General features: G+C 39.9%; 1 protein-coding gene across 1 annotated transcript; it reads left to right on the plus strand.

Annotated features, from left to right (window-relative positions):
• Positions 1-1,004: 1,004 nt before the first annotated feature.
• Positions 1,005-17,773, plus strand: FETUB (fetuin B). Its single transcript, XM_090275169.1, has 8 exons — positions 1,005-1,260; positions 6,607-6,832; positions 7,182-7,292; positions 8,592-8,679; positions 10,577-10,740; positions 11,449-11,550; positions 16,298-16,381; positions 17,291-17,773. The coding sequence occupies exons 2-8, from the start codon at positions 6,608-6,610 to the stop codon at positions 17,642-17,644; spliced, it is 1,128 nt and encodes a 375-aa protein (XP_090131295.1). The 5' UTR covers positions 1,005-1,260; position 6,607; the 3' UTR covers positions 17,645-17,773.
• Positions 17,774-18,735: the final 962 nt, after the last annotated feature.

Below are 18,735 nucleotides of genomic sequence, written 5' to 3' on the forward strand. Positions count from 1 at the left end.
CATAAACCAAGAAAATGACTTCGGAAATTTTGTTCTCTGTTCATTTCCTACTAACTGGAAGATACTGGGGTAGTGTGGAAGGGGCAGAAAACATTAAATTTCACCCACTCCTTCTCTGCTAACTCACCCTTGCATTCGCATACTTCTGCCCCACAACCTTCTTCCAGTCTCTCTCCATCCACCCTTACTCTTACAGTACCAAGAGGAGCTGCTCAGTTTAGCTGGTAAACAGTAATTACCAGCAACAGGCATAACAGGTGTAACATCCTGAAGGACAGATCCCTCATTCGTGCCTTTATTGCATTGCAGACAGGGTTAATTGTTAGTTGTCTCTCCTTGGTGCTCATAGCTGAGCTTCCACTGAAAGAAAATGTGTCAGAGCTGCAGCTTCTCCATGAGAATGGGTCATGCAATCAGGTTCTGCTTTTGTTAATCTCTGTTAATCTGGCAGATGTTACCACACCATCGGTATTGAAAAACACACATGCTTTGGGTGGCATAGTCATCAAGTGGTGACGAAGATACCTCCCAACAGGCTTAATGAAGATTAAGTGTAAGTGCCTTGCTGTCAGCCGTGCTGGCATGCAATAGGTGTTCAGCAGTGTTACTTCCTCATTCCCATTTTGGGTCAGTGTTATGGGCAGTACTAGTTAGGGTAGAATTTAGCAATAAACCCTCCCATTGGGAATCCATGGGAACCAGCAACTTTGGGTGAAGGAAGCCATCTGCAGGAAGGCCATACCCTCTGAGTTGGCTTGTAAAGGTGTTGGTGATGTAACTTGGGAGTGCCCATGTCAGAATGAGGTGTTGGGTGGCTTTTCAGAAAGAGACTGTCCCTAATTAAAGTTTAGCCTTCTGCCTAGGACCCCACCTATAGTGCAGGAACAAGGATATATGCCTGGCAGCGGAAGCCACTAACAAAGGCTGTGGCTCAGTGAAGTGCATTGTTGCCTAGTGTTCTGAAGTGACAATGCAGTCTGTTTGCAGGATATAAAAGGGTGATCGGAGAGGAAGAACTTTTCAGTGTTTCTGCAGCCCTCCTGGGGACATACCAGAGAGACATCCTTCTACAGTGTAAATAAACCATCAGGCTTCTGGTTTATACATCAGTTGCTTGCGCATTGGGTCGGTCTAAGTCAGCCCCCAGGCCTGAGTGACCCTGGGTTTGCAGGAAAGCCTGAGTGTGTGACCTGCAAAGCTCAGACATCCTTGACATCTCTTCATAAACCGGCCCTGCTGCCTCCCACCTCATTCACCACTGTGAGTATGAGATGTAGGTTTGGAGATCCTACCTGCCTTCTTTCTTATCTTTTAGATTCTCTATGGTGAGGTGCTGAACATAAACCATGTGCCAGGTACTTTTGTGTGGGATCTTATCTTACTCTTCTGTACAACCTATAGATTCACTGTGGCCTCCATTTATCAATGAGGAAGCTGGGATTTGGCGAGTGAGAAGCCTTGTGGTCATGCAGCTGCTGGATGGTAGAGCTGGGATTCCAACCCAGGCTGCTCGAGCCCATAGTCTGTGCTTTAGGCCACAGTACCATAGGGATTCTTGGAGGAAATGGCACTTTGGATGTCATGAGACAGATTTTCCAGAAGAATACTTTGGATACTGAAAAATGAGCTCTAAACATTCTGAATTTTCTCATACATTGCCTAAATATGATTGATAAAAGTAAGGGAGGAAACGAGGTTCCAGATGTAGGGTACTTTGGGAGACAGCCTGTCTAAAGGTGGCCTGAGGCTACTGGGTGGACTGGCAGTGATGAATACCATCCAATCTATAGATGAGACAGTGAAAAGGGTTGAAAGTACAGAAGACAAATGATGTAATTCACATTTGTTGCTTTTATTGCTCTTGCTCTCACTTCCTTGGCCCATCAGGCACATTCCTACTCATCCCCCAAGCTCCAGGCAGAATATAACCTCCTCTGAGAAATGACTTCTCCAGCAGAGCTACTTTCTCTCTTGCTTTCTTGGTACCCACTCATTGAGGGCAAGAACTGTGTCTTCTTCTCTGAAGCCATATAGGCTAGACACAAACCCTGGCTATAAGACCTCAGGCATGCTACTTAATCTCGCTCTTCCTGTTTTCCTCATCTTTAAAATGAGAATAACAGTGATACTTACAGCCCCGAGTTAAATGAGAAAAGGAACACAAAGTGTTTTGCACAGGGCTGGGCATATATTGAGAACTCATCGGTCTTATTTATTACAGAGTAGGGCAAAAGTAGTTTTACAGTTGTTCCTATGGAAAATAATACAATATTAATAATAATACAAGAATAAACTCTGTGTTTTTAATACAACTGTAAACCTACTTCCCCCACCCCCCAGTATTTGGAACACTGGGCCGTGGCAGTGTACCAAGTAGATGTTTATTCAGGACTTGTGGAAGGAAGAAAAGATAAAGGAGAAAGGGGAAGAGAGAGAAACAAACCAACCAGCTGCAGAGATCATTTCTAACAAGGTCAGAGCCAGTCTGATATTTTGGAGCTGTGGCTGCTGTACAACTTTGCTAAGTACACATCCCACTGTCTCAGGTCAAGACTTGGTACCTATATTTCTCACTCCTCAGGGACCTATGCCATGCACCACACCTCACCTAGCTCTGCAGCAAACAATATCTCATCTGTCTGACCTGTGCTCTTCTAAAACAAATCTTAAATCTCTGCTCTGACTCACACCTGTCAGGAGGACGGGCTCCAGGAGGCCTGGTACCACCCCCTCCTGGCCCAAGGAAAATCAAGTCCCTATTTCTCCTAACCTGGCTCACCTGGTGGTGACGCCATTCAGGTAGACTGAGGAAAGGCAGCCAGCAGCTGCACTCTGTGAGACAAGGTAAGGACCACAGCAAGCAGTCACAGCACCGACAGAAGGCATTGTCCCCAGGTGTCCTCTATTCTGGGGCTGCACCAAGTACTTGGCATTCATTCCTGTGGGACCATCCTTACTGCAGCCTCAGGAGCGGGGTCTCCTGATGTCTTCTTTTGACAGGAAGGAGCCTGTGCAGTCTAATTGGGTGGCCACATGTGACTATTGAGCATCATAAATGATCTAGTCTGAATTAAGGTATGCAGTAGCATGAAACAAAGAATGTAAAGTATCTCATTCATATTTTTATATTAATTGCAGATTGAAATAATATTTTGGATATATCGGGCTGAGCAAAATATTAAAATTAATTTCATCTGTTGCTTTTTACATTTTTAATGTGGCTACTAGAAAGTTTAAAATTAAATATGTGACTTACGCTGTCGTCGTCGTCGGCAGCCGTCCGTCTTGAGAGACGATGGTGTAGCTTCTTAAGAGTCTATCTGCACCGCCGAGAATGGCTGTGCAGTCCGACTCGGGAGTGACATGGTATCTGTCTCCTCCCGTGTTGAATCGACATCTTGCGATGATGCTGAAGCTACAGAGCCTGGGCAGGGTAATATGGAGGGTCCGCTGTTGCCCATGCAGCAGTCCCCCCCTCTCTTCGCAGCTGAAGGGTCCAAGGGAAAGACGGAGTCGATACAGCTTGGGTTCAGGTGCGCCGCAGGAGTTGCCGGTGTTGACTACAACGTCAAACCGCCTTAGGGACTCCGGCTCCGGATTTTCTGTCGGGGTTTACTCCCTTAGCCTTTCCCCTGAAGAGGTATGCCGCAAGGCAGCGGAGGTTTTTTGGAGTCAGAGTTTTCCTTCTCTGATGTACCCTGACTGGAAGATCGAACCAGCGACACAGCTCGCAGGCCGACGCTCAATCCACTGAGCTAAACCAGCCAGGGCAACTTACGCTGTACTTCTGTTGGAAAGCACTGGATTAGAGGATTACCTTAAACCAGAACCCAGATTCAAACCGAGGATGATTGTCTCCAAGGCCTTGCTCTTCACTTCTGTGCTGAAACTTCACTTCTATAGTGCTTCTAGAATTGTTCCCACACATCAAGGGCACCAAACATAAATGTTCCTTGGGTGGAGTTCGCAGGGAAAGAGGACATATGTCCCCCTTCTTCTACAAGTGAATGTAACTCTGTGTGTGTGTGCATGTGCGTGTGAGTACTGGGAGTGCTGCTGTTTTAGAGACAGGAAACTAGATGCTATGGCATACCCAGTGTCTCAGACCCCCTACCATGCAATGGCAGGAGTGAAATTTAAGCCAGCTCTGTCTGACCCCAAAGACTAGCCTGTTACCCCTGCTACCTCACCCAGAGTTCCCATACTTCACAACCTAGAAGGAGGCTGGGCTCAGGTTGTTTGAGACAGGGTTGAAACTCAGATCCCCAGGCAGTGGTAAACAAGTTTCATTGTATTGGATTCAAGGAGTGACATCTCTTGGAAATGGAATGATGTCAGGTAAAGAGAAAGGCAGGGATTCCCTCACGTCAGGATTGAAAGGCACTTGATAAATTTCCTCAGTCTCAGAGTATCTCTTCTTGTTTGGGCCTCTCTCCATTCCTATGTCTTTGGTCCTTCCCCACCTCTTCCCATATATCACTCCAGCTCTGTAATGTTTGTTCACTTGTGGCTGCAAATCTTTGTTGTACCCCAGAATTTGAATGTTTAGTTTTCATGCCCATATCTGGTTTACATATCCATTTTCCTAGTGTTGTTCGTATTTGAAAATAATGCCTAATGGCCATTTCTAAGAACTGGGATCATTAGATTTGGGTTTGTAAACCAAGCCTCAAAAGCTGTTATTGGCCTGAAGAAATTAGTTAGGGAATGTGTCTTATTAATCTAGTTAGTTTTATTAACCCTTGATTTCAGAGAGCTTGACACAGTTGCTTGTGGAGGTGCTCAATAAGTGCTTGTGGAATTTCAAGTGACTACTGTAATTATAACAAAGATACCACTGTATGCCAGGTGTAGGTCTAGCCCTTCATGTACATAATCTCCTATGAGATGGAGAGCTATGATGAGCCCATTTTCCAGATCTGGCTACTGGGGCTTATAGTGGTTAAGTGACTTTTCAAGTGCATTCAGTCGGTAATTAAAAGAGTTACAATTAGGCTACTGCTAAAATGCTTGGTTTGATAAAAAGAATCCTAAACTAGAATGTTTCTGTACTGGTTCTGCCACTAATTCATGATTTTTGTTTAGGCACTCCATCTTCCCACACCTCAGTTTTCTTGCCTGAGATGGTGCTGGTTAGATTAACTCAATTCCCATTAAGGATACTTTTCAGTAAGCCCATCTATATATTACCACCGAATGACCTACAATGCCATGACTTGGTTATCAGATGAAAAAAACAACAACCCTATTTTCCATTCAACTTTTTAATAAAAATTTAAACTGTATCACAGTAATCATAACTAGTGACAGAAATCATTATAGTCAAGTTTAGTGTGAAATTAAAGTTTTAAATAAACATAGCTAACATTAAGTGCCTTACTTATGTTTAATTCACTGTTATCAGCCATGGCTTACCACATCCTGAATTTTGGTTCAGGCCAGTAACATTTTTTTTCAATCCATTTGGAATATTTTCACTTCCAGTCATCAAATCTTCATACCACTGAACAGTTTCTTATAAAACAAACAAACAAAAGTTTACAGATAGCAATCTTTATCTACTAGTGCAATAATTCCCAAGTTGTATTTTGTAGTAAGTATTACAAAGACCTGTCTTATAGTCAAATAACATAGGACATTGTGGTGTAAATAGATTTCTTCACCTCAAAGCTTTGGAGAGCTTTTGACATCTAATGTGTGTTGAGACCAACCTTTTGCATAGATGTAGCATTGTTCCACACAACCAGTCAATGTTTCTCTCCCTCTCTTTCTCTCTTTCTTCCCCTCTCTCTAAAAATAAATAAATGAAATCTCAAAATTAAAAAACAACAACACCCTGATACTAAGATTTTAGCTTCCTATGAGTTTGCTTCCATTCAGCTCCATAGTATGAGGTGTAGATTTGGAGTATTATGCAGGAACTATTGATATACCGTTTTTTTGTTTTTGTTTTTTACTTAAATGAAGTCTTTGTTTTAAAAAACCCAAATGATATAACATAGACCACTTTCTAGCCAGATTCCAAAGTGCTTTAGGAATCTCACCGGTCTTTCATGTAGTTGATATGGGGTTAGAGCATTTTTCCTGATCTAACAAGAATGGTAAACATGGGAGTTCAGGCAGGAAGTGTGAATTCACTGAGTACCATTGGTACCATGACCCTTGACCTCAGGCCCTAAGCCTGGGATAACTATTAGTGTGGCCAAGGACATCAGCTGGCTGGAAGTGCTAGGAGAAATGAGAGAATGTGGCAATCTGCATATTCTGATTCAGGTGGAGCTCAGGAAGCAACCAGGATGCAATCATGACCTCCTAGGAGCCTTGACCCAAGTGTTTACTATGATTTCTTGGGAAATGGTTAGGAAATGAATATGAGATTACTCATGGGTCTAAGGTTAGAAACATTGGCAAATCCCATCCAAAGTGCTGACTCAAGAAATCCACATTTAGAGTTCAAGGAAATAAAATGAGACATTGTGTTTTAAATTCTGGTCACATGTTCAGATTTTGATTAGGAAACTGCTCAAATTGGCCTTATAGAGCCCTATAAGTAGCCCATCCTTGCAGCTCCACATACCAAACCATCCTGGCTCTTGTTCCCCACAGAATGGGTCTGCACCTACCCCTGGTGCTCTACACCTTGGCTGCATGCTGCGCGGCCACGTCTATGCCCCGGCCTCCTCCCATACCCTTGCCTTTCCTCTCCCGTTCCTGCAATGACTCAGACGTGTTTGCTGCGGCAGGCTCTGCCCTGCAGTACATCAACAGTGACAGAAAGGATGGCTATGTGCTGAGCCTCAACCGAGTGCGCGATGTCCGAGAACAGAGACAGGCAAGTAACAGTCCTCTATCTGGCCCATGTGTTTGCACAAGCTGTGTAGGTTGGTCAGGACATGGAAACCCAGAGACACATGTTGGCAGGTGCTTTCCAAATTGGAAACCTGCTGAGAACTCTCTGGTTTCCTCTCCTAGGTTGTGCTACATACATGCTCTTACTGTTATTAGGAACAAGTGCTAATAGTATCCTACACTGACACTTGTTCAGTGCCCTACAGTTTATAAGAAATCATCACAAACATAATAGCCTTTGGCTCTGCCAAAAACCAGAGACTTTTTTTGTTAGTCTTTAGGGGTTTCTGCTTCATGTGGGATGTGGTGCATTTTTTAACCCCTTCCCACAGGATGGCCTGGGATTTCTGTTCTATCTCACATTGGACGTGTTAGAGACTGACTGCCATGTGCTCAGCAAGAAGTCATGGAGGGATTGTAAGGAGAGGTTGCTTCATGAATTGGTAAGTACTTGTTTCCCAGGAGATCTAGGGTAGAAACTAGGTGTCCTCTGTCTATAGAGTGAAGATTGTTCAATGTATGCCATCTTTTAAATGTTCTTATTTATAATCTCTTGGGCATGGTACTCATGTGGTTATTCCAATTCTTTTAGACAAAACAGAGGAATTTCCAAGAGTCCCATTGGGATTAGAACTCTAGAATTGAAAACTTGCCCCCAAATTGTTTCCTGCTTCCAAGGCACTTCTGTAGGCTCCAAGCCTGGTGTTTACATTGTGGAAAAAAGAACTGAGCTTTAGTGTTCTGGATGTGTGTTTAAGGAAGACTGTGGAAGCAGTAAAGGGAGAGCTTTTCTATTTGTTTTTATTTTGCTTTATTCTGTTTTAATGAACACTGATATGAAGATTGAGGCTGGGGAAAGGATGGGCTTACAGCATAGGAGCTCTCAGAGGTGCTATGGAAGGATTTCTTGGAATCTTAAAGCCTAAAAGAGCTCAGAATTGGTCCTTTTAAAGATGACAATTGAGTTGTTTTCATTAATCGATATAACACATTTGAGTGCAAGATTGTGTTCAGAAGTAAAATATTCAATCAAGAAACTTTTCTAGTCATTTAACCAAATTTCTCAAACTGCACCTATCTGATTTTGAAAAAACATTTCTGAGAGTCCCATTTACCATGTGGTGAATGATGTTTGTTAAGGTGACACTAGCTACTGTAACACATCCCCTAAAAGTGTGTAGTGATTCCAATATGATGGAAATTTCTTTCTTTCTTTTTTTTTTTTTTTTTGGAAGTTTATTTCTTACTCCTGTAAAATTCAAAACAGAGATTCCTGATCAAGAGGAGGTTTTCCTTCAAGAGTGACTTGGAGACTAAGGTTTCTTCCACGTGTGGCTCTAGAATCTGCCACTTTCAACTCCTGGCTTCTGTAGACACCATGGTCATCTGCATCAAGCTATAGAAAGAAAAAGAGCATGAAGGACAGATAACACATGGGAGGTCTTCATGGGCCAGTCCTGGAAGTGATTACAGCCACTTCTGTTCACCTTCTTGTGGTTAGAACTCAGTTATTCACCGTCACACCTACTTGGGAGGGAGGCTGAGAAATGTAGTCTAGTTTTGTCCCAGGAGAAGGTTAAACTGTTCAATGATCAGCTGACAGTTTCTCACACTCAAAGCCGCCAAAATTGGTCTTAAGTTTTTCATTACTCAGGAAATAAAATGTCCAGTTTCATTTTTGGGATATTTAAAAAAGCTAGAGTGTATTCCACTATGTCATAAAATGTGTTTGTTGGTTCCAGGTTTACGGTGAATGCAAAGCAATATTTTACGTTAACTATCCAAAAAGAGTTCTCTATTTACCTGCTTATAACTGTACTCTTCGCCCAGGTAAGTGAGCATTCTGATTTACTTTTTTTATTTTAATGAAAGATGGAAAAATAGAATTAACCAACGTTATACCTAGAATGTATAGGGTTCTTCTATCCTTACTTCCTATTCATACCAAGGGCAGGTATTAATATCCAATACTTGCCTCCCTCAATTTAAACTGCTCTTCTTCCTACAATTAGTTTTTCTAAATCATCTGCAATAGTTTATTCATAAGTACTGCATTAAATCCTAAAGTTTTAGTCTGACATAAATGGCATCATCTCTACACTGGTGCCCAGACTTACTTTCTAGCTACCTCTGCCTTTACTTCCCTGACTACACTAACTCTGCACTTCATTCAACTGCATATCTCTCTATTTTCTGAAGACATATGGCACTTTCCAATTTCTGCATCCTGCCTTTCTCTCTGTTGAAGATGCCCTGTCCTGATACCTCCTGCTCTTGGAACTCATGTCTATTCTGTAAGGATCATCGCCAGTGCTGCTTCTTCCACAATGTTCTTTATTCAGGAAAGGTACAAGCTCTCCTGTTCCCATTCCTATAACACTTTAACCAAACCACTTATGAAGCATAGGCTAGGCACTGCCTTGATTTGAAGTCTTATATCTTATTTCATGTAGAATATTTTATGTCTTCTTTCTTCTGGCTACAAGCCTCTCTCAGTTCCTGTCAAGCATAAGGAGTCCATAATATTATTGAATAAGTAAGTAAACAGACTAAGAATGAGGCTGAAGCTAATGACATTTCAAATATGCACATGCATTCATTCTGGGTCCTTCTTTGGAAAACAAGCATCCAAGGCATAGGAAAATCAGATATGGCTACTTGTCAAACTATTACGTGCATGTGACTCCCCTGGTGGGTCTTGTTCAAGTACAGACTCTGATTCCATAGGTTGTGGCAGGGCCTGAGAGTCTGCATTTCTAACAAGCTCCATGTCATAACAATACTGCTGGTTCCTTTGAGAGATAAGGCAGCAGAGCAAATATGTTATTAGCCACAGTCTAAGCTTCCTAGGTGTGAAGAAGAGACTTACTTAAGTTAGAAAACAACAACTAATAAAACAGATCAGGACTCAGAAGCACAGGTACAAGAGGTGTGGGCAGTCAGAAAGTGACATGTGGGGGTAGTGCCAGGACTGACAAGCTGTGGATGTAATTCCCCATAGTATACCCAAAACCACTCAAATAAACACATAATTGATCAATTGTTTTGCTCTGCAAAAACAACCTGCAGACAAGTTCCCAGGTTGACATTTACACTACTTTTGCCACCCCCAGCTCCTCCTAGTCTGAAATTCTGGCTCTACCATTAGAATGACTATTCTATCCGGTCATACAGTGACTTGGCTAATTTTTGTTTTCTGGCTCACTTATAGTTTCTAACCAGAGTGTGCTTTCTACCTTTTATATGTCATTCACTCATTCATTTACTTGTCCAGTCATTCAACAAGCATTTATTAAACACATTGTCTTAGGTGTTTTGGACTAAAAGGTGAATAAGACATATCAATAATAAAATCCCAACCTTTTAAAATACTCGGCTGCTTTGCAGAGGCAATAAAGATAGAAGTTATTGAGCTACTAAGAGGAGGGAAAGTTTTTATATCAATATAAACACATATATGTTTTTGAAAAAAATTCCTAGAATAATTTGTGTGAGGTGAAAAAATCTTGCTTTAATTTTTTAATTAATTATGAAAGAAATACATGCTAATTGCTGAAAACTCACCAGTGACAGCTAAGTTTCATTCCAGATAATTCTTTTTCCACTTCATCCTTGCTGAAACTATCTTTTCAAAAAAATTTTCTGCTTCTATTGTAGTCATATAATTTGTAGGAATAAAAATTATTAAGGAGCTTTATTTTTAAACTGCTCTCTTTTGCATCAACAGTTTCTCAAGAAAAGATTCATTTTATGTGTCCTGACTGCCCCAGCCCCTCTGACTTGTCAGAACCCAGAGTTAAAAAAGCTGTCGATGAATCTCTTGCAAAATTCAACAGTGAGAGCACCTCAAAGCAGTATTCTTTCGTCAAAGTCACCAGGGCTTCTAGCCAGGTGAGGATGACGTGCCCGGTTACAACAGCAATGTGTTTCATGACTGTTGCTATAGATTTCTAAACTGAGAGGAGGATATTAGGGCACGTCTTTTGATTAGAACCAAAGAGCTTTTCTTCACTCCTTACTTTGGTAGACCTGATGCACATTCAATTATGTTCCAGTTTCTGGTTATTCCTTGGGATTCCCAGAATAGTTGTGGGATTTGATTTTACTAAATTGCCCTTCAGGCAAAAATGAAAATGGACTCACAGTCTCCTTGGGTTATTCATCTAGGTGCACTATTTACTGCCACATTCTCATATCTGATTGATGATGTGTCTCATTTAGCCAGTCAACTTCTGCTCCCCAGTAAGGCCTGAAGTGGATGTTGAGTTTAGGAGCAATGGGGGCTTATTTGTATTTGAATTATGTTGATATCTATCACATAAAGAAAAACTAATCTAAAAACAAATCTCCTTAAAGAAAAATAAGCTCACCCAAGGGAGCCCATCCAGATAGTTAAGAAGGGAAGAAAGGTATGCTGATTATGTTTTCTAAATGATAAAATCATAGTACATGGTTTGATCATGGTGGGAATTACAGGGACAACAGGAGACCTGTCTTGACAATGACTATGGTTTCTGTAAAGATAATGCTGCCAAACCTCAGTTATTTCTCTCCATGGAGAGGTTTGATTTTTGTTTCTCAACTTTTGTCTTATACCAGTGGGTATTTGGCCCTTCCTACTTTGTGGAATATTTAATCAAAGAGTCACCATGTACCAAATCCCAGGCCAGCAGCTGTACACTTCAGCCCCTTGATTCTGAGGTGAGTTTTCCTGAATGTCTTCATAATTTAAATTTGTGTTCACAAATCATATATATATATATAGAAAACATAAATTATACATGAGCTGTTGTAATGCATAAGACATGTTTCTTCCCCTCAAGGATTGTGCTGGCCCGGATGCAATAGTATTTGAGTGTAAACGCAATTTTCATCAGTAATGTTTTGCCTTTGCAGAAAATGATCATAGAGGCTATAAAATATATAAACAAATTTCCTCTGTGGTTGGTGATGGTCCTGTTTTTATCTGATCAAATCCAGTTACGTTTGGAATACAGCATGATGTTTCATTCCTTGGACCAGTCTTTAAGAAGAGCAAAGTCAAACAGGGCTTCTTTGAAAGAATGCATCCAAGATGGGGAGGGTGACTTGAAACCATCTGACACACCTGGTGTGAATGTTAGTTGGCACAATGTGTTGTAACACAATTGGGCAAATTCATCAAAAGTCTTTTCTCCCCTTATTTACTTATTTATAATGACAGCTTTATTGACATAATTTACACACCATAAAATTCACCCCTTTAAGGTATAAAATTAAGTGGCTTTTTAGTATATTCTCAGAGTTGTGTCACCACCATCAGCACCTAATTTTAGAATATTTCATCAGCCTCTAAAGAAACCCTATGCCCTTAGCAGCCAGTCTCTCTGCCTTCTAACCCAAGCCCCTGGACACTATTAATCTATTTGCTCTCTATGTCTTTCCATTTGTTTAGAACTTAATTTCTTTCAACAATATTTTGTGGTTTCAGCGTACAAGACTTTCATTAATTTGTACAGCTAAATATTTTTGTTTTTAATTTTATTTTTGGATTGCTCATTGCAAGTTTATAGAAATACAGTTGATTTCTATATAGTGACCTGTATATTTTAATTTTGTGGAACTCATTTATTAGTTCTAGTAGTCTTCTAGTAAATTCCTTAGGATTTTCTATATACCAGATTATGTCATCTGCAAACAGAGATAGTTTACCTTTACCTTTCCAATCTTCCTTTCTTTTTTCTTTCCTTCCTTCCTTCCTTCCTTCCTTCCTTCCTTTCTCTTTCTTTCTTTCTTTCTTTCTTTTCCTTTTTTTTTTTTTCCTTTCTTTTCTTTCCCTGATATTCCTGTCTAGAACATTCAGTGCAATGGTAAAGAGAGGTGAGGAGAACAGACATCCTTATCTTATTCCTGTTTTTAGGGAGAAAGCACTCAGTATTTTCTCATTTAATTTGATGTTAACTGTAGGTTTTTCCATAGATGCTCTTTATCAAGTTGAGAAAGTTTCCTTCTATTGTTAGTTTGTTGAATGTTTTTATCAAGAAAGATGTTAGAGTTTGTCAAATGCCTTTTTTTGTGTTAATGAGATAATTATGTGATTTTTCCCTCCTTTAATCTACTAGTATATATAACAATGATTAATTTTTGTATGTTAAAATAATGCCCTTTGGGGAAGAATCCCAATTGATCATGGTGTATAATCTTTTTACATGTTACTGAATTTCATTAGCCAGTTTTTTTTTTTTAAAGGGTTTTCATCTATATTCTGAAGAGATATTGATCTGTAGTTTCCTTGTGCTGTCTTTGGCTGATTTTCACATGAGTTTTATATTGGCCTCATAGAATGAGTTGGGAAATTTCCCCTCCTCTTCTATCTTATTTTAGAAGAGTTTGTGAGGGAATTGATGTTTATTCTTCTTTAAATGTTTGACAGAATTCAACAGTGAAGCCATCTGGGCCTGGGCTTTTCTTTGTGGGAAATTTTCTTGATTAATAATTTAATCTCTTATTATGAATCTATTTAGATTTTTTATTTCCTCTTCAGTGAATTTTGGTAGCTTGTGTCTTCCTAGGAATTTGTTTATTTCACCTACTTAATTTTCCAGCACATAGTTATTCATGGTATTCCCTTTTTATTGACTATTTCTAAGATTAGAAGAATTTTGTTTCTTTAATTCTAATTTTAGTATTTTGAGTCACTTTTTTTTTGAACAGTCCAACTAGAGCTTTGTCAATTTTATTAATCTTTTTAAAGAATTAACTTTCAGTTTTACTTATTTTCTTTGTTCTTTTTTGCTTTCTACTCTATTTTTGCCTTCCTTATTCTTACTTTGGGCTTAGTTTGCTCTTTTAGTTTCCTAAAGTAGAGGTTAGGTTATTGATTTGTAATCTTTTTTTCTTTTCAGCAGTTTGTAGAACATAACTGTCACCAGACGCGAACTGAGCTTAGAGTGGTTCTGCCCTGGGCTGGCCCGTAGAGTGTGGGTTCTTGACTTTGTACAGAAAAGATTTCACAACATGAGTCCAGGTGATTTTGAAAGTATCTGATCAGATCTCTCTGAGTCAAACTGATTGCTGTTTTTCTCTCACATTTATGTTTCTCTCTCTTTCCCTCTGTCTCTCTCCCCCCTCCCCTCCATCCCTCTCCTAAAATCAATAAACATATCCTCAGAAGAGGATTAAAAAAGGTTTTGTTCCCTTTCTCTAGTAACAATTTTTATCTCAAAGTCAATTTTGTCTAATTTATGTAGCCATTCCAGCTTTTTTTGGTTAATGTTTATGCTGTAATTTTTCTATCTTTTTACTTTCAACCTATGTATGTCTTTGAATGTAAAGTGTGTCTCTCAAAAGCCTTTTGTAGTCAGTCAATTGAATAGTCTCAATTTTCTCAAGAAATAATTGGGAAAACATCTTCGCCCTGTTCTGCAGGGCCTCTTATTCTCATCGGTCAATGGTATCTTGGGCAGATCCCATCGCTTTCTGCTTTTCTTTGGCAAGAGAAACAATTTCACTTAGATAATTAAAATTCACTCTCAGGCATGAAAAAATTCTGCTCAGTCAGTTCTGAATCAAAATTTCTACCTTAAATTTAATGCAAAACTTTCCCTTTCTGTAGCTCAAGCCTCACCTAGAGCTTAAGACCTGATGTGAGGAAGGGATCAAGATCTGTTCTTTCATTTTTTTCTCCCCATCCTACAATCTTTTGCTTAATTCTAGATCTCCCAAGTTGTAAGAAGAAAGAGGGAGGATTAGAGAAAAGAGTACAGCCTTTTTACACAACTAAACTTGCAGTTGTATTTTTCTCTTGGTCTACACTGGCCCTCTCTGAAACAGGCTTTAGTGCTGGTTCTCTCGGGTGGTACAGGCTTGAGTTCATCCACAGGTCTTTTCCTAGTAGGATGATGTAATCCCTAGCTGACTCCCTAGAACCAACATTCTCACATGCAGCTCCTATATGTATTTACTATTAAGTGCCTTGTAGCTGAAAGTCCCTTTGGGTGGGCACATTAAAAAGAATACTACCTGTGACATTTGCTTGTCCCATGTAACCTCACACATTTTTAGAATGCCAGGCAGTAGAAATATGCTTCCCTTGCTGCCTTTTCTCCTGACCATAATAGGCTGCTTTATTCAAGATTCTTCTCTTAGAATGCTCTGGGAGAGAAGCAGATCCTAATCTCCATAGTCCATATGCCCCTAAATTCTAGGATTCACATATCAAGCATACCCTCAAACTCTCTTTTTCTGGCCCATTCTAGTTCCAGCACTAGGTAGTCCTATGAGTTATGGTAGCTCAGCAAATCCTAGTCTGAGTGGGAGGGGCCAGGCTTTACTTGGTACCGGTACCTGCAGTCTCTCCAGAAGGTTCTCTTAGAGCCCTTTCCTAAGGTGGCTTGGTGATAAAGAAGAGAAGAGAACACTGAAGCACCATTCCCCATGAATTTCCTACATTAGTAAATTTTTCCCGCTTTAAAAATGTCTAATCTTCTCTTCATATAGTCTGGAGGTGGGTGATAGAATAATATTCAGGTGATCTGTTTAGACACATTCTATGTGAATACTGTATTCTGTAGAAATTAAGGCAACATTTTATTATAATACTCTATTTACACTTAAAAATGTATATATCCTATAACTAACATTTCTCTTTCAGTAATTTACCCTAAGGAGTTAACTAGGGATATACAAAAAGATATAGCTTCAATGTTTAAACAAAACAAATGAGATACAATCTAGTGTCTAACAAAAGACAACTTGTTAAATAACACAGAGGTAGCCATTATAAAGATCACAGAAGGCTGTTCAATGCTATAAAAGAATTTTCACAATACATTGTTAAATGATGAGAGAAAGTTATAAAATAGCATATATAGTATAGTCCTATTTCATAGAAGAAATATATATGCATAGGAAAAAAGATTAGAAGAAAAGAAAACAAATCACTGCAGAAAACATGTCCCTTTCATGCAACTACAGGTCTTTTTATTTTCTTTCTATTTATATGTAGTCTATATAGCTATATTACATGTGTAATAAGAAAAAAATTATTTTATTTTTAAATAAAGAGAAGTTAAAGGAGCTGAGAATAATTTTGTCTGATAAAAGTAAACTCAAGTGGAGTGTACATAAAGGGCTGCTGTGTATGAGAGTTGAGAACAAGGCCAAAGGGTAGATATATTCTACAGACACAGATTTCCACTCAATATAAAGAATTTTCTAATAGAGTTTGTTCCTCAAGAAGTTCTGAGTTTCCCACTTATTGGAGGCAATTTAGCCTTGTTTGGGTGGTTACTTGTAGGATAACCTAGATAGAATTGGCTCAGAGCCTGTCTATTGCATGGTAGTAGTGTAAAAATGTTGATTGGCTGTGTGTCCACACGAGCAGAAAGCAAGTTGACTTCCATTTATGATCATTGATCATTGTCAAACTCAAACTCAAACAACATTGTATCTTCTCTCCTTTTTTTAGCCTGTTGGTCTTTGCCAAGGTTCTCTATCTGAAAGAACCCCAGAAAAGTTTGTCTCCGTGAGCTGCGAGTTCTTTGAATCACAGGTATTTTTTCTTCTCATTTTCTGTCTTCCTGTGGGGGGAAGGAGCAGACTTTTTATATTTTAGCTGTCCCTACCCCATCCTCTCCATTTATTTTCCAAAAATCCATGACCATCACTTTATTCAGGCTGCCCTGAGGTCATACCCACAGGATAGTTGGTTAAAAACTTGTCACCCTTTATTTTAGTTGCAATGTGCTCCTGCAGAATAAAGAAGACTCCTTCAGAAATAGGAACCTACTAGCTTGGATGGCTCAGGCCTCTGAGACATCTTCAGTGTCCCAAAGGTCCTTACACTGACCTGAAGGGAGAAGTTATTTCCATGGAAGTATTCAGCCCCTTTCCTGAAGTATTTATTGAGCACTTACTATGAAGCAGGGTGGTATACTTGAAAGGGTGGTTGAGACAGGTCACATGTATTTCAGTCCTGCTCTACTACCTGTGAGCTGTGTGATCACAGGCAAATTCTTACCTCTCTGAGTCATGGTTGTCTTATCTATTAATGCGATTGCAACGTCTACCTCATTTAGTCCCTTGTGAGAAGCAAATGAGAAGACCTGGGTAAAGGATATTGTATTGGGCCTGGCACAGAATAAACATTTAGTAAAGGGTGGCTGTTGCTGCCACTACTAGGAACAGGGAGATGGCTCACTGGGGATTTTGAATAAGTCATTTAACTTCTCTGGATCATCGTTCTGTTTTAGATTTGTGAGACTTGAAATAAAGCTTCTACCAGTCTTGGTTCTCCCTGGCCCTTCTCTGTTTTACTTTATAACCCTTTAATCAGATGCCCTCTAGCTGGTGTCACTTTGAAGCGTTCTATCAGAGAGGCACAGACACCTTAGCCTGGTACAAGATGCAGCAGAGATTTCCTTGGGGGACAATCCCTTTATTGAAAGCATTCTTATTTCAGGCTCCTGCCCCTGGGGGTGAAAATTCTACTGCTAACCAGGGACCTGCGAACCTCCCCAAGGTGAAAGAGCCGCAGAAAAGCACAAAACCCACCTACGCACCCTCCAAAGCTGTGACAAGAGGATCTGTCCAGTACCTGTCTGAATTGAAGAGTGAGGAGGAGCCCGTTGAGGCCTTCCCTGTGCAGCTGGATGTAACCACAAATCCCCAGGGAGAATCCCTTGATATCTCCTCCCTCTTCCTGGACCCTGAGGGTGAGAAGCTGCTCGTCTTCCCTTTCCCCAAAACAGAGCCACACTCTGCTGAGTGCCCAGGACCAGCCCAACAGGGCAACCCTCTTGTTCTCCCCCCATGAGAACCACATAGAGAATTCCATGGGGATGCAGCGCCTTGCAGGAGGTGAGAGGTAGTGGGGAAGGGAGACAGAGAGACAAGGTGCTTGAATGTAGATGGTGGCTAATAAAGTGTGTCTTTTTGACTCTTATTGGTCTATCATTTTGGTTGGAAGTGGAAATAAGACTAAATTCTCCACTTGCACGCCGAGCTGCATGCCTCCTAAACCATCCAAGATATCATTTCGTGGAAAGATACTTCTTATGTATTCCATCTTTGTAATGATTACTGACTTATAGCTAAATGTCTCTGATGTAGGACCTGCCATACTTAGGAAAGCTTTCCTCTTTCTGGGAAAGAGCATACTGTGATTCTTTTGAGCAAAATGAGATGAAAATTGAAGGATACCAAGAGGCTGAGACTCATCACAGAATTTCATACTCCCTTTATTTCATAATTATTTCAACACCAAGTATTTCAATATCAGATATTGTCTGCATAGCTTTCAACCTAAAGGTGGAATTGTTTTTTCCCTGAATAGGCTTCAAGCCCAGAACTCAATAAAGTCACTTAGCAATGGGGGTAGATGGCAGAGAGAGTTGCCTGTGGCCTGTGGGTGAGCCTGGGAAGATCAGATATTGTTTCAAGTTTGGGAGCTGACTAGCTTATTCAATAGTTTGCCCAGAGAAGAAATTAAGAGCCCATATAACATTCATTCTCAACTTTTTCACTGAAAAAAGAAAACAAATATATATGTAAATAACATATAATATTATATGTGTGTATATATATTAGAAAATGATGGTTTTCTAATTCCAACCATTTGGCATCATACAAATTGATACAAAACTATGAGTAAGATGACTAACAGACAGAAGCAGGAAATTGCAACACTTTTTAAGAATACATATTATACACTGAAATATAACATAAAGGTTAAAGGAGGTAAAATCATTTTTAAAAGAAAGAAAGACAATAGCTACTGTGATATGGACGTGAACTCACAGCATAAGTAGGGATAATTCATGACAACAGAAACAAAAGGGTTGGGGGTAAAGGTTTTTATATTCCAACCATTGTTAATATGAATTTATACATATTGATGTGAATTTA

The sequence above is a fragment of the Furipterus horrens genome, unplaced genomic scaffold (assembly GCF_987537825.1).
Source record: "Furipterus horrens unplaced genomic scaffold, mFurHor1.1.pri manual_scaffold_1, whole genome shotgun sequence".
Taxonomy (NCBI): Eukaryota; Metazoa; Chordata; class Mammalia; order Chiroptera; family Furipteridae; genus Furipterus; species Furipterus horrens.

What these genes read in the sequence shown, in the direction of transcription:
- FETUB (XM_090275169.1), top strand. Translation starts at nt 6,608, where the DNA reads ATGGGTCTGCACCTACCCCTGGTGCTCTACACCTTGGCTGCATGCTGC. An exon ending in ATGTCCGAGAACAGAGACAG is followed by an intron (nt 6,833 to 7,181) that starts GCAAGTAACAGT and finishes CCCTTCCCACAG; the next exon opens with GATGGCCTGGGATTTCTGTT. An exon ending in TAACTGTACTCTTCGCCCAG is followed by an intron (nt 8,680 to 10,576) that starts GTAAGTGAGCAT and finishes TTGCATCAACAG; the next exon opens with TTTCTCAAGAAAAGATTCAT.